The sequence below is a fragment of the Vespa mandarinia genome, chromosome 24 (assembly GCF_050613455.1).
Source record: "Vespa mandarinia isolate Hongniang chromosome 24, ASM5061345v1, whole genome shotgun sequence".
NCBI classification, from domain to species: Eukaryota; Metazoa; Arthropoda; class Insecta; order Hymenoptera; family Vespidae; genus Vespa; species Vespa mandarinia.
The window spans coordinates 1,625,199-1,638,345 of NC_140833.1; the positions used below are offsets into that span (position 1 = coordinate 1,625,199).

At 33.0% G+C, this 13,147-nt stretch overlaps 2 protein-coding genes across 6 annotated transcripts; both read left to right on the forward strand.

Moving 5' to 3' along the window:
- Positions 1-497: 497 nt before the first annotated feature.
- On the forward strand, positions 498-8,288 carry LOC118442696 (uncharacterized). Of its 2 annotated transcripts, XM_035868611.2 has the most exons (24): positions 498-1,022; positions 1,720-1,773; positions 1,849-1,991; positions 2,147-2,212; positions 2,337-2,450; positions 2,522-2,648; positions 2,754-2,878; positions 2,956-3,162; positions 3,242-3,340; positions 3,428-3,536; positions 3,600-3,787; positions 3,872-4,088; positions 4,177-4,265; positions 4,368-4,691; positions 4,781-5,384; positions 5,456-5,589; positions 5,679-5,948; positions 6,029-6,244; positions 6,324-6,413; positions 6,517-6,898; positions 7,050-7,268; positions 7,371-7,540; positions 7,655-7,876; positions 7,987-8,288. In XM_035868611.2, the coding sequence occupies exons 1-24, from the start codon at positions 830-832 to the stop codon at positions 8,131-8,133; spliced, it is 4,509 nt and encodes a 1,502-aa protein (XP_035724504.1). In that variant the 5' UTR covers positions 498-829; the 3' UTR covers positions 8,134-8,288. The 2 variants fall into 2 exon arrangements, with proteins under 2 accessions (XP_035724504.1, XP_085520044.1); XM_085663918.1 differs by lacking the exon at positions 1,720-1,773.
- Positions 8,289-8,646: 358 nt separating this feature from the next.
- Psn (presenilin) lies at positions 8,647-11,202 on the forward strand. 4 transcript variants are annotated; one of them, XM_035868622.2, is made up of 8 exons: positions 8,647-8,757; positions 9,144-9,250; positions 9,316-9,566; positions 9,655-9,864; positions 9,941-10,161; positions 10,255-10,551; positions 10,617-10,861; positions 10,973-11,202. In XM_035868622.2, the coding sequence occupies exons 2-8, from the start codon at positions 9,161-9,163 to the stop codon at positions 11,126-11,128; spliced, it is 1,470 nt and encodes a 489-aa protein (XP_035724515.1). In that variant the 5' UTR covers positions 8,647-8,757; positions 9,144-9,160; the 3' UTR covers positions 11,129-11,202. The 4 variants fall into 4 exon arrangements, with proteins under 4 accessions (XP_035724515.1, XP_035724514.1, XP_085520045.1 ...); XM_035868621.2 differs by having other exon boundaries at positions 8,671-8,983; XM_085663919.1 differs by lacking the exon at positions 8,647-8,757 and having other exon boundaries at positions 9,108-9,250.
- The last annotated feature ends 1,945 nt before the right edge of the window (positions 11,203-13,147 follow it).

Here is a 13,147-nt window from a genome sequence, read left to right on the forward strand (position 1 = left end):
TATAAATAAGTAAACATTTAAAATAGAAAGAGACAATATTTTATGACAATTAGAAATCATATTGATATTTAATTGTGACCCAGTACGAGATTGTCTTATTTATTAAGAAAGAAAAAGGGAAAGAGAAAAAAGAGAAAAAAAGATAGAAAGTAAAAATTGTATCAAGAAGATGTATCAAGAAGAAACGAGAATTTTCAAGATCCGATTGAAGTGGTCGCATTGTCAAAACCATTACAGTTTCACCCACGTCATTTTCTACCCTCTTATCATTGGTCATAATTAAGCGTTCAAACGTATCATTTTATATACATATATATATATATATATATATATATATATATATATATATATATATATTGACTAAGAGTAGGAGAAGGAAAGAGAACAAGGAAGAGAAGTAATAGTAAAGAGAACTGAAATGTAGGAATGAGCTCGGGGGATGCGGAAGAAGAAGAAGAAGAAGAAAAAGGAGAAGAAAAAGAAAAAAAGGAGGGAGCGACTATGGTGATGACGGTATGAGTTACACCGTCTTACATCTTGTAAACTAGAGGATGATGACCTCCCTTAAGTTATTACCGAGAGCATCTGCTAAATAGATATGTGAGACAACACGGCTGTCACGAGTCTAGTTCGCCATCAGCATCGTAACAGAGCCGAGAGTCTCCATTCTAGGGATCTCGAACGAGTTCTTCGCTTTATTTCTTCTTCTTGTTCTTCTTCTTCTTCTTCTTCTTCTTCCACCTTTTCTTTTTTTTCTTCTTCATATTTTTCTTCTATCTTCTTTTCTATTATTTCTTTGATATTTCCAACGATAAAAGAGGACACCTCGATGAAACGAGGGTACCTCAATTTGGCCATTGGCCTTTTGATTTTACAATTTTTATTTCTACCCCAAATATATTCGGTTAAAACGAAGCAAAGGAAACATCGACTTAGGCAGGTCCAATCTCAGAAACCAGTTAACAGTGATTATACCGAATACGATTACTATGATAATTATGAGGACTATGAGGATAAAAATGGTGAGTTATTTTAATGGGGAAAAATTTAATTGAATTTAAAAAGGGAAGGATAATTTTATATTAGATTAATAATGTTTTTTTCTTCTTCCTCTTTTTTTTTCCTCCCCTTTTTATTTCCTTCCAAATACTTTTCAAATCATATTAATTTTATTACGCTGAACAAAAAATCATTTATAACCGATCCTTTCTCAATTTAATATCATTATAGTTATTATAATTCTTTTATTTATTTTTTTTTTTTTTTTTATGGATATTCACCTATGATCATTTATTTTATTCAAATTAATAATGAAAAAATTCCAAGAAAATTATTATAAAGCGGGATATTGGTATCCCATACGTTACCGGATGTCTTTTAATAGGATATATCGCACTCTTTAATTCGCGGCATATAAAACAATTAATTTAATCGTTCGAATTGATAAAAAGCAATTAATATTTTTATTCTGTCCTATTAATTCATAAGCAATTTAATACAATTTCCGTTTTGGATCTTAGATATACATATACCAATACTATTAATTAAGTCGAAGAAATTAATACTAAATACTGGGAGAGTAGATATTATTTTTTTTATGTTTATCTTCCTTTCTTTTTTTTTATATATACACATATACACGCACAAATTAAGGGGATTAAATAATAAAATTATTTGTCTTCCGATTTTAATATCATTAACGCGTTTGTTTCTATTCAGCAACATCGCCATTATCATTGTCATCTATCCCCCCAACAAATACCAATAATTCGGGTATGTAATATTTCATAATAATTGTACAATTAATTAAATAAGTACGGTATTTAAATTTCATTTTATTAATTGCAGAACGTAGAAGAGAAATGATCGAATCGACCTTGTCATATAGATCAGAATTACCTACCGATATACCTGCGTCCCAAACAACAACACGATTATTCGATCAAGAAGATTTGCATTCGACAATGGAAACCTATAATAATTATAATTCAGTAAGTGGAAAAAAAGAGATATTTGTTTTTTTTTTTTTTTTTTTTTTTTTTTTTCATAACTGATCGTTAAAACAATCTTCTAACGTTAATAGTTTGTCAATAAAAAAAAAAAAAAAAAAAAAAAAAAACTATAATGAATATATTTCATTTAATAGTTAGCGAAGGAAATTATTCCCGGGGAAAGTAATCACATAAGTTCCGTGGCAATAACTGGACCACGTGTGAGTAATCTAATGGATATCATTTTAAAATATACGATCTATGTATTTATATACAGAGTTCATTTCTCTAACGTATATGAAATTCTTATTTAACGATATTTTTTAAGACGGATTTTAACAACAGGGACAACCTGGACGTCCAGGCGATAGTGGAAGACCAGGCGACGTAGGCTTTCCTGGACAACCGGGTACACCTGGAATTCCTGGACCACCTGGACCACCTGGGCCTTTACCCGATGTAACATAATCGTATTTAATAATTATTGATATTATTTTGCAGAAGATATCATGATCGATATCATTTTGAAGGTGTCAATGTACTATCAACAACTTGCATTATCTCAAGCGAGTGAGGATAAAGGTCCATCGGATGCTGCATATATTCCAAATTATATTCAAACTAATGTAGGTCCTATTGGTCCCCGAGGACCTGCAGGTAATAGAAATTACATTCTCATATATTCAATTTTTTTTTTTTTTTTTTTTTTGTACAAATCTTCAATTAACATTAGAAAAAGTATATATTTTTATTTTATTTTAGGACCAGCAGGTTCACCTGGTCCACAAGGTTTTCAAGGTCTTCGTGGAGAACCTGGAGAACCAGGATTACCAGGTGCACCAGGAGCTCCTGGTCCACGAGGTTTGCCAGGATTGCCAGGAAGGGATGTAAGTCGAATATTAGTTATCAAAGTTATTTTCAAAGTGAATCATATATATACATTAATTTATGTAAATACGTTTAGGGTGAAGGTGGTGAGAATGGAGAAATAGGTCCACCAGGATCACCAGGTCCAGTAGGTCCAAGAGGACTTTCTGGAATGCCTGGTATACCAGGTGTAAAAGGACATCGTGGCTTTCCGGGATTAGATGGTGCTAAAGGTGAGCAAGGTATATCTGGAGAAAAAGGATCTACAGGAGCACCTGGTCCAATGGGACCTATAGGACCAGTGGTAAATATCAAATAAAATAATGAGGATAATATTTTAACATATAAGTAGGATCATATTATATACATATACATATATTCAGGGACCTGTTGGTCAACGCGGAGAAAGAGGCAGGGAAGGATTATCGGGTCCACCTGGAATAAGAGGAATCGATGGTCTTCCTGGACCACCAGGTCAATCTGTAAGTAATCTATAATGAACCGTTTAATATAAATTTTAATATATACAGCACCTTTTTTTATATGCTTTGATCTATACAATATTACAGGGTGCTTTAGGTAAACCCGGTCCACCTGGATTCCCAGGTAATCCTGGATTTAAAGGAGATCAAGGAGCTCAAGGTCCAAAAGGAAGTCAAGGCTTACAGGGTCCACGTGGTATGTACGATTTTTCATTTATTTTAATAAAATTTTATATTTCACATAAATATTTTCAAACAGGCGAAGCAGGACGCCCAGGACAGCCTGGAGAATCTGGTCCGCAAGGTTTACAAGGAAAAGATGGGATATCTGGTGAAAAAGGAAGTCCAGGAACACCTGGCTCAGTTGGTTTACCTGGTTTTCCTGGATCTCGTGGACAGCCTGGTATACCAGGTAATCCTGGTTTACCAGGAGTTAAAGGAATGCCTGTAAGTAAACTTGTTTATTTATTATAAATACATTTAATTGATTGTATTGTATATAATTTTATATTGTAAAAAAAAAACATTTAGGGACTACCTGGTGAAAGAGGCTTTAAAGGTGATGCTGGAACAAAAGGAGATCAAGGAGCACCTGGTCCACGTGGCTTTCCAGGACCACCTGGTCCCGAAGGAAAAAGAGGAAAGAGAGGATTACATGGCCCGATAGGAGCACCTGGATTACCTGGTGAACGTGGCATGCCAGGAATACGTGGTTTGCCCGGAATCGATGGTCCTATGGGCCCTAAAGGTTTATTGTTAAAGTTGTACCAATATAATATTTCTTTATAAGAGATAACTTGGATTTAATATTTATATTATTAATATATTTATTTTAGGTCCATCTGGTGATCGTGGACCCATTGGTTCTATAGGTCTTAAAGGAGCAATGGGAGATCCAGGTCGTCCGGGATCTCCCGGAATACAAGTACGTACATAGATGTACATATGTACGTACGTACATATATATATATAATGAAAAAGCAGATTTATATGTAACACGAAGAGTAACAGATTTTTAATGTAACAGGGTGCACGCGGTGTAATAGGTCGTCCTGGTTCACCTGGTAAACCAGGTAATGTAGGAGAACGTGGAATTCAAGGTGCAGATGGGAAACCTGGCGAACAAGGTCCACAAGGACCACAAGGTTTACCTGGACCATTAGGTTCTCCAGGAGAGAAAGGCTTTCCAGGTGAAGCTGGCAAAGATGGTGAGCCTGGTAATCCTGGGCCACCCGGGCCTAGAGGTGACGCAGGTAAAGAAGGCTCTCCAGGATTACAAGGCCCACCAGGACCACCTGGTAGTACTGGGGAAAGAGGATCTCAGGGATTAACAGGGCCTAGAGGTTTTCAGGTTAATATTGTAGTATTTTTTTAATTACGGTATAATTATTAATCTAATCAATCTAATCAAAATAATAATAAATATTTTATTTTACATAGGGTATTCCTGGAGTTGCTGGCAATCCTGGAATACCAGGTAAAGATGGTGAAATGGGGGTTCAAGGACCTCCTGGTCCCACGGGTTCTTCTGGAAATAGAGGCGAGCGTGGTTTTCCCGGTGAAAGGGGACTAATTGGAGCACCAGGATTGACAGGGCCTAGAGGAGAACCAGGCGTTCAAGGTGTCGACGGACTTCCTGGATTTCCTGGGATTAAAGGAGATATGGGACATCCTGGTCCATCAGGATTAGTGGGTTTACCTGGAATACGTGGCTTACCTGGAGAATCTGGACAGAAGGGTGAAAGAGGAATGATGGGTCCAGTTGGACCTGAAGGACCGTCGGGTCGTATTGGAGAACGGGGCCCGCAAGGGCTAGTTGGTCCTCCAGGGCTTCCTGGAGAATCAGCTGAAAGAGGAGATACAGGTTTGCCAGGTCCGCCAGGTGAGACAGGAGCTCCGGGTGCGCAAGGAGAAAGAGGACCACAAGGTTTACAGGGATTGCAAGGATTTCCAGGACCGCAAGGACTTATTGGACTTCCAGGGTTAAAAGGAGATCGTGGTTATCCAGGCTCGAAAGGAGATCAAGGGAATTCAGGATTGCCTGGTAATAAAACATTTTACGTCAAATATTATAAAATAAATGAGACATATATTATTCATCATATTTATTAACAGGTAGTCCAGGTGAAGTAGGACCACCAGGTTTAACAGGCCTGACTGGTGCAAAAGGAATACGAGGAGAACCTGGTCCTAGAGGAGAAATAGGCTCTATAGGCCCCCCTGGGCCAGCAGGCATAACCGGACAACCCGTAAATATTTGATGTTTTCTTTTTTATTTTTATTTTCTTTTGCCATATAAATATAAATATCAATTCGATTGATATCTGATTTATTTTAGGGACTGCCTGGCCTAGCTGGTCCTACAGGACCACCTGGATTGCCTGGTATTAAAGGTAATGCTGGAGATACAGGAAGACCAGGGAATCCTGGTTCTATGGGAAATCCTGGTATTCCTGGTGCAGACGGAATTAAAGGTGAAAGTGGAGCACAAGGTCCACCAGGTTTTATAGGATCACAAGGACTGCAAGGTTTACCAGGAGAACGTGGTTTGCCAGGACTTCCTGGTCCAACGGGACTAATAGGTGCTAGAGGAATACGCGGAGCTACAGTAAGAATATTATTTCAATAATATTTATATTTATTTCATTATATTCATTAACATGTAATTATATTATTATATATCGTTAGGGTGAAACAGGCTTACCAGGAAAACCAGGAGTAGAAGGACCACCTGGACCACCAGGATTAACGGGTTCAATTGGACCTCCTGGTCCTATCGGTGAACAAGGTCCTGAAGGGCCTTCTGGTAAACCAGGTCCACCTGGAATAAGTGGTCGGCCTGGTGACAAAGGACCACCAGGTGCTATTGGAATAGAAGGGCCAATTGGACCTCCTGGTATACCAGTAAGTTCTAATCGAATTTTGATTAATTTATTTGTCAAAGTTTCTCAATGGATTGATCAATTTGTATAATAATATATAGGGACCTCCGGGTAATGCTGGATTATCCGGTCCTATAGGAGAACGTGGTCCAAAAGGAGAAACAGGACCACAAGGTGTAGAAGGACAACAGGTATATTTATTTTATATCTTTGATATAACATGTTTATCATTATATTTTGTTAATAAAATATAAATTTAGAGAAAAAATTTCTTGAATAAATAATTATCGTTAGGGTGCTAGAGGAAAGCCTGGTCCAACGGGTATACAAGGTGCAAAAGGTGAACGTGGTGAGGAAGGTGCGAAAGGTGCTAAAGGACATCGTGGATTCAATGGTTTACAAGGTTTACCTGGATCACCAGGTATTCCTGGAGATAAAGGTATGCCAGGAATGCCTGGTTTACCAGGAAAAGACGGAGAGACTGGTATTAGAGGAAGTCCTGGTAGAGATGGAAATCCTGGAATTATTGGGATTACTGGTAATCCAGGACCAAGAGGTCCTCCTGGAGAAGAAGGTCGGCATGGATTACCAGGTCCACCTGGTCCACCAGGACCACCTGGACCTCCTGGAGAACTTGGATTAGGATATGACGTAACCTCGTTAGCAGCTTTCTTAGGTATCATATAATATTTACTTTTCAAATTAAAACTCAATCTTTTCATGTTATACGTAAAAATATGCGATAGTAATAAAAATATGGAATAGTACAAATTGAAAAGAACAAAATTTTAATATATAACAATTTGATATAAGTTATTTATTTATAGGACAAAGTCAAACAAAAGGACCGGATCCATTAATAGGCGACGAACCAACAAGATTATTTGGAAAAGATATTACGGAAGAGGAACGTAAAAATCTTGTATTAAAGGCATATGAGCAATTAAAATCGTCATTTCAAAAATTAGTTAAACCAGATGGACAGAAAAATTCGCCAGCTAAAACTTGCAGAGATTTGTTTGTTGCCTATCCAGAAAAGATATCTGGTAAGAATTTATTGGAGATATACATATATGTACTAAGTTCATACATACGTATATATACAAAGAGATATATTTTACAAGAGTATATATATATATATTTTTTAGGAGAATATTGGATTGATCCGAATGAAGGTGACACACGAGATGCAATTTTAGTTTATTGTGATTCTGAGAAACATGCAACTTGTATTTTACCAAATCCATCTCGTACAGGAGAGACCAATTATATCGGTGAACAACAAGAAGTTTGGTTGAGTGAAATAGGAAATGCAAAGGTAATATATTTCATTATTAATCATTATATATCTTAAATATATTACTATTATTATTATTATTATTATTATTATTATTATTATTATTATTATTATTATTATTATTATTATTATTAGATCATGTATAAAGCAGACAGCAATCAAATAAGTTTCTTGCAATTGCTTTCGAAACATGCCCAACAGAATATAACTTATCATTGCAAAAATAGTGTAGCATATTTTGATTCTGAAAGGAAGAGTTATAGAAGAAGTATGAAACTTCTTGCTTGGAATGATGTTGAAATAATGCCACGTGGTAATCAACGTTTGCGATATGATATGATCATAGACGAATGCAGAGTACGTATTAGTTTTTAATAATTAACTTTATCAAACAATTATATATATATATAATTAATTTATTTTATTAATTTACATATCAATATAAAATAATTCATATTTTTATCTAGTTACGTCATAATTATTGGAGTCAAACTATTGTTTCATACAATTCGGATAAACCAGTAAGACTTCCTATAATAGACATAGCTCTGCGAGATATTGGACTACCTGATCAGATTTTCTCTATCGAAATAGGACCAGCTTGTTATCAATAAAAGGATCAAAATTTATTATCTATTATAAGGACATTAAGATACTTAATAGGAATGTATACATCTTTATAATTTTTACATTTATTATAAACTGTTTTTATTAAAAATAATCTTAAATCGTGATCTTTTGTATTATATAAGACGTGAACTTGCAACAAGTACGATGGCATAAAGATACTTATAGTTTCTTTTACGATTTTTTATTATCAAAATTATTTATAAAGGTATATGGACTTTTTTGTTTTTTTTTTAATCTCTAAAATCTATTAAAATTTTTGTTATATGAATAATTCAAAATTTCGAGGGCTTTTTTTCTTTAAATCCCTTTTAAATTATCGATCGTAGATAAATGAGCTTTGTCGATAAAAAAGTATAACAAAATAGTTCATAATATAACCAACAGAGGCGTTGTTGCAGTTCACCGTTTAACGTCAGCCATTGTCATCGTTGCTTAAGTTTTTGTATCTCTATCGTGTCAATAAAAAAATAAAAAAAAAAAAAAAAAAGAAGAAAAGAAAAGAAACAAAGAAAAAAAAATCAACGTGAGCTTATGGATGAGTATACTTTCGAGTGTTAATGTCGATGAAAAAAAATTTGCTGATAAAGTGATAAAATTATAAGAAAAACGTAAGATGACGTTATTAATTAATAGTTATATATTAGCGATGAATGAGAGTCGAGATATAAAGTAGGTGTAAACTAAAGCGTATCGCGTACACCGTCATTGTGTGTTTCATAAAATCACCTATTTTCAAGCTTAACTATATCGAGAAAAAATATTTTTATTTTGGAGCAACTCGGAGCATTAGTGATTCATTCGTGGAATTTTTAGCTTTCTCTGCACACGTCAAAGGTATAAGGTCACAAAAAAAACACGAAAAAAAAAAAAAAAGAAATAAAAAAAAGGAAAACTATTATATAGAAAGAAATAGTAATCAATCACAAGTCTTTATTTGTATTTATTTAGAATAATAGATTTTGATGAATGTCTGAGAGTGATTACGATTCGGTAGACGAGTACACAAGCCTGATGGACGGTCACGTTGCAGAGTCTCGTTCAGATGACCTAAGTTTGGTCAATGAACGACGAAAGAGACGATCAAGAGTAGGAAACGAAGAGGTAAACATTTAAAGTTTCTATAAATTATTCATTTAATTTATAATATTATTGATTGTTATTTTTAGTTAGGAAATGGACTTCCTGAGGTACAGGTAGAGGTAGGAGGTACATCGAATGTAAGTGGTTCTAGTAGAAGAAGTACATCAGGTTCTGCTAATCAACAAAGACAAAGACATTACAGAGATGAAGAGGAAGAGGAATTAAAATATGGAGCTGCACATGTCATTAAACTGTTTGTACCTGTTTCCCTTTGTATGCTAGTTGTAGTGGCTACAATCAGTTCTGTTAATTTCTATACGACTAAGGGGATGTATCTGTAAGTGATATAAAATCCATTCATAATTATATTTTAATATTAAATTTTTCTTTAAATATCAATTGATTTAATAATTTCTATTTTACAGAGTTTATACTCCATTTCATGAAGATAGCTCCGATACAAGTACAAAAGCATGGCAGGCATTTGCCAATTCCTTAATACTCATGAGCATCATAGTATGCATGACCGTTATACTTATTATCTTGTATAAATATAAATTTTACAAAGCTATACACGTATGGTTAATTATAAGTTCATTATTATTGCTATCAATGTTTTCCGTACTTTATTGCGAGTAAGTTATCAATTATAAATATATATTTAATCAATAACAAATATTATTTCATGAATTATCTCTTCATTTCTTATAGGCAAGTTTTAAAAGCATATAACATTCCAATGGATCTATTTACATTAGGAATAGGTTTATGGAATTTTGGGATGGTTGGAATGATATGCATTCATTGGCAAGGACCTTTACAACTTCAACAAGCTTATTTAATTTTCATTTCTGCTTTGATGGCTCTTGTTTTTATTAAATATTTACCCGAATGGACAGTATGGGCAGTTTTAGCTGTAATAAGTATTTGGGGTAATGTCTATGTAATATTGTTAATCTTATTATTTCTATTAATTGTTCAAACGAAAATAATAAATATATATTATGGATAATTATTTATTTCAGATTTGATAGCTGTTTTATCACCGAAAGGACCATTAAGAATTTTAGTTGAAACGGCACAAGAAAGAAACGAATCCATTTTTCCAGCTCTCATATACTCATCAACGATTTTGTATACGTTTGTACACACCGTAACTTATGCCGGATATGTACAAGCAGCGACAATGGCCAGTGGTGATGCTACGGGTAGAGAAACTACGGCTGTATCATTCACTCGCACAGGAACGGATAATCAAAATAATCCTGCATCAGGAGATGCAGAAGAAGGTGGTTTCACACTCGAATGGATAGAAACGCATGGTAATTACACCGAGGTACATACATAAAAATTATTCTACAGTTGTATTTTTTTTTTTCTAACATAGGGGATCGTAGCGCGAGACGTGCCCAAGAAGTGCTTGAAAACTCGGTAGCATTAACAGACGATTCTAGACAACGTCAAAATCGTCCTACGGAATCACAATCCCAACAACAAGTCCCAGTTACTGAGGAGGAACGCGGTGTCAAATTGGGCCTTGGTGATTTCATATTTTATAGCGTACTTGTTGGAAAAGCATCAAGTTATGGCGATTGGAATACAACTTTAGCATGCTTTGTTGCCATACTCATAGTACGTCTATATAGATACATACATACACACACATATATATATATGTATATGTATATATTTGTAATTATAGTCATCAGTGATATTTTTATGAAAATATTAATATATTTTTAGGGACTCTGCTTGACACTGCTGCTTTTGGCGATATTCAAGAAAGCATTACCTGCATTACCAATCTCCATTTCTTTTGGTTTAACATTCTATTTTGCTACAAGGGTTATAGTAGCACCATTCGCAGATAGTTTAGCAAGCGAGCAAGTCTTCATTTAATTTTATTTCTGATAAGTATGACTCTTTTTTTATTTTATTCTAATTTATTATATAAAGAATAGTGCCTATGTCTATCACCTTTTTTTTTCTTTATTTTTTTTTCTTTTTTTTTTTTTTTTCTTTCCCTCCACCCTTTTTCTCTTCCCCATTATGTTTTTATAATTATTTCTTATATTCCGGTCTTGTTATTTTTCATATTTCTTCAGAATAATGTGTAAATTCTCAAAATTGTACAAAGATGAAGATATACATACATTTGTACATCACACACACACACACACACACACACACACACACACACACATATATATATATATATATATATATATATATAAAAGAGAAAGAGGATGTGAGAAAATACAAAAGAGTAATAGAAAGAGTAATAATAAAAAAGAATCACGTATTTTTAAATAGTTGTGAATTTGTTATGGAAAATATGTCATGTCTATTCCACATAGAGAAAAAGAGAAAGATCAATTAGGTATTTAATGATACAAAATGAAAAAAAAAAAAAAAGAAGAAGAAGAGGAAGAAAAGCAATAGGCTCTTTTGTAGATATTTTATATACAATTAATTTAAGTTTAACTACTTATTATATGTACAATGTTTAATATAATATTTTGGTCGTTTCAATGATGTTTACATTAACATATTTTTCAAATCGTTAGAGCAAGCTATATGACAATTTATTGTACTTTTTTTCTTTCTTAAACTTAGCGCGGATCACGAGGATCAGGTATAAAAAAATTGAACGCGATAAATATATGTGTGTCGTGATAAAGTCGTATTAAACTTTTGAGGTATAATTGTTCATTCCAATATAAGTTGATCTAGTTTCATTAACCAATTTTCTTTGAAAGTTATAACGGGGTATGAAATTCATTTCACATACACTGCCATGAAACAATTATGCATCAGAGATAATAACTATATATATATATATAGCTAATTAAAAAAAATATATATATATATTAAAGTATGATAATTTTAAGGAATATGTTTTTTTTTTTTTTTTTTTTTGCCTTTTCTTTTTTCTTTCCCCTTTTCTTTTCTTTCCTGTCTTTCTTTATTATTTTTTTATTTATTTATTTTTTTTTAAATGCATCATTTTCATATCGCACGAAATGTAAAGGATTAATAATTAGAAAAAAAAAAAAAAAAAAAAAAACGTGAGATCCTTATAGCCATATGAAAAAGCTACGAGTATTATATTATAAAAGCTGAATAATATTATTCTGTGGCATTGTTGTTTTCACTCCCAAATACGTTCTATTTCTTTTTATATTTTTCGTATGCTTATATTATTTATTTCTCTTGCAAAAAAAAAGCAGACGATTATTTTTTTGTTTTTTTTTTTTTTTTGTGCAGGTTAATAGAAATGTCAGGTCCATTGACAAGCATTATGCAACGATTATTTTTTGTTCAGCCTTAATTCGCATTAATTCATTACAAACTCCCTTTTTTTTCTTTTTCGTGAAACATAATATATATATATATATATATATATATACTCTTTTATTTTATTTTTTTTGTTTTTTGCTATAATCTAAGTGATCTTGACGGAAGAACTTGAACAGAGCGATATGATAACCTTGCACTTCGAACACAATGATAATGAAATAATATAAAGACATTAAAAGATCTGCGCAAAGGAGAGAGGAAATTATTGAAAGTTATACAACGATATGATAATAATTTTGAATTCTGCAAAAAAAAAAAAAATGTTAATAACAAAATAACTTAACGATATTAGATCTGCGCAAAAAGAAAATATATTTCTACAATTCTCAGTCAATAATTATCAGTCGTGATTGAGTAAAGGGGGAAAAAAAAAAAAAAACAGAAAAAAAGAAAAAAAAAAGGATATAAGGAAAGTGTATAAATTGAATTTTTTAATATAACTAAATTAGTAAAATAAAATGAGATTCATGCAAAAGGAGAAGCGTTTTCAATTATATCCTTGAATATCATCCGAAGAGAACAACAGAGTTTAGTAATAAGTAATTATAAATAATAATA

Bases quoted from the DNA above. Each gene is read 5' to 3' on its own strand.
- LOC118442696 (XM_035868611.2), top strand. From the start codon at position 830: ATGAAACGAGGGTACCTCAATTTGGCCATTGGCCTTTTGATTTTACAA. The intron at 5,949-6,028 runs GTAAGAATATTA...ATATATCGTTAG, and splicing joins GAGGAATACGCGGAGCTACA to GGTGAAACAGGCTTACCAGG. The intron at 6,414-6,516 runs GTATATTTATTT...AATTATCGTTAG, and splicing joins AAGGTGTAGAAGGACAACAG to GGTGCTAGAGGAAAGCCTGG.
- Psn (XM_085663919.1), top strand. From the start codon at position 9,116: ATGTCTGAGAGTGATTACGATTCGGTAGACGAGTACACAAGCCTGATG. The intron at 9,251-9,315 runs GTAAACATTTAA...TGTTATTTTTAG, and splicing joins CAAGAGTAGGAAACGAAGAG to TTAGGAAATGGACTTCCTGA. The intron at 10,862-10,972 runs GTACGTCTATAT...ATATATTTTTAG, and splicing joins GCTTTGTTGCCATACTCATA to GGACTCTGCTTGACACTGCT.